Source organism: Barbus barbus (genome assembly GCF_936440315.1).
Source record: "Barbus barbus genome assembly, chromosome: 24".
NCBI classification, from domain to species: domain Eukaryota; kingdom Metazoa; phylum Chordata; class Actinopteri; order Cypriniformes; family Cyprinidae; genus Barbus; species Barbus barbus.
Window position 1 is genome coordinate 26,315,781 of NC_136752.1, and position 1,542 is coordinate 26,317,322.

General features: G+C 35.8%; 1 protein-coding gene across 1 annotated transcript; it reads right to left on the reverse strand.

Moving 5' to 3' along the window:
• Positions 1–325: 325 nt before the first annotated feature.
• Positions 326–1,336, reverse strand: LOC306843649 (trace amine-associated receptor 1-like; the record flags this gene model as incomplete). Its single annotated transcript, XM_079375242.1, has 2 exons — positions 326–936; positions 1,009–1,336. The coding sequence occupies 2 exons, from the start codon at positions 1,334–1,336 to the stop codon at positions 326–328; spliced, it is 939 nt and encodes a 312-aa protein (XP_079231368.1).
• Between the last annotated feature and the right edge of the window lie 206 nt (positions 1,337–1,542).

Sequence of the window (1,542 nt, forward strand, 5' to 3'; positions counted from 1 at the left end):
TTACCCAGTTAAATTTAATTTGAATTTAATTAATTAATTTAATCCATGAGAGGGGCAAATATCAACACTGGTGGACTCAGAAGAGCCCTGAATGCCAAGACACACAGCACTCATAGATGCAGGCACTTTAAAGAACGATTTGTTTTGCACTTCTTTGTCCATGAAGGTTAATTTATGAAATCACAAACGGTAGAATAGTAATAAAAAAGAAGATAGTTTAAAAAAAAAAAGATAGTTTAGTTTAAAAAAGATCAAATGCACCAATCTATGTAGCAATCAGAAAAATTAAACATTGAGAAATGCATTTGCAAATGATTTTTCCTTATTACAACAGAATTGTTCTTGAAGAATTCATCTGAAATACTCTTTTGGACAAAATGATTCTAAATGCATGTCTGAACCAGCTGTAAAAGAAGGCGTACACTATGGGATTACATGTGGAATTATAATATCCGACCCATAGGAGCAAGTCAAACAGCAGTGGTGGTACAGAATAACCGATGAAGGGATCAATAATATTACAAAGAAAAAAAGGAATCCAGAAGGTCAGAAACACCCCCATGATGATGGCTAAAGTCTTAGTGGCTTTCCCCTCTTTTTTTAATTCAGAATTTACACTATGAATGGCCTGAACCTGCCGTTGAGCTGCATGTAAGATCTTAATGTACACACAGAGCATGACAAAAGCTGGAACATAAAAACAGACCAGTGAGAATACAGTAGCTCCAGCTTTACTCTGAAACACAAAGCAGCCTCCATCACAGTCAATGTTATCATAGTAAAAATCCTCAATGCCAATAATATTAAGCTCCATGAAGATCATGCCAAACCCCAGAGCAGCTGAAACAGTCCAGCACATAATAATCATAACTAGTGTGGCAAGTGACGTCATTTTACTGTGATATTGAAAGGGGTGACATATGGCATAATATCTGTCTAAAGAGATGATACATAAATTTAATATTGACGCTGTACACAGTGTCACATCAAGACTGCTGTGTATTTTACAGAACAAATCTCCCAGATACCAGCACGTCTCGATGGAGCGCAGCATGCTGGGAGGCATCACAACTCCTCCGACAAGCAGATCAGCTACGGCCAGAGACAGGATGAGGTAGTTAGTCGGTGTGTGAAGCTGCTTGAAATGAATGACCGTTATAATCACAAGCAGGTTTCCTATGAATGTGATAATTGAAGAGACGCTAAAAAGGATGTAGAGCAATATCCGGGTTTCCAACGGATAGACAAATTTTTGACAAGACCTGTTACTAAACTCATGACAGAGAAATTGCTTTTCCCAGATTTCAATTTGGCTGATGTTGACTGGGACATCCATTTACGCTATTCAGATTCACCGTTCTGTAAAAAAGAAAAATATTAACTGCTGACCCTTGTAAACAAGCTTACTGTATAAATATAACAAATTACTCGTCATTAATCATAATGACAGTATATAATGACATAATGACAATAATATATATAATATATTTCTTTAAAAAAATTCTAATAGCTATTATTCTCACAAATAACAATTGAACAATA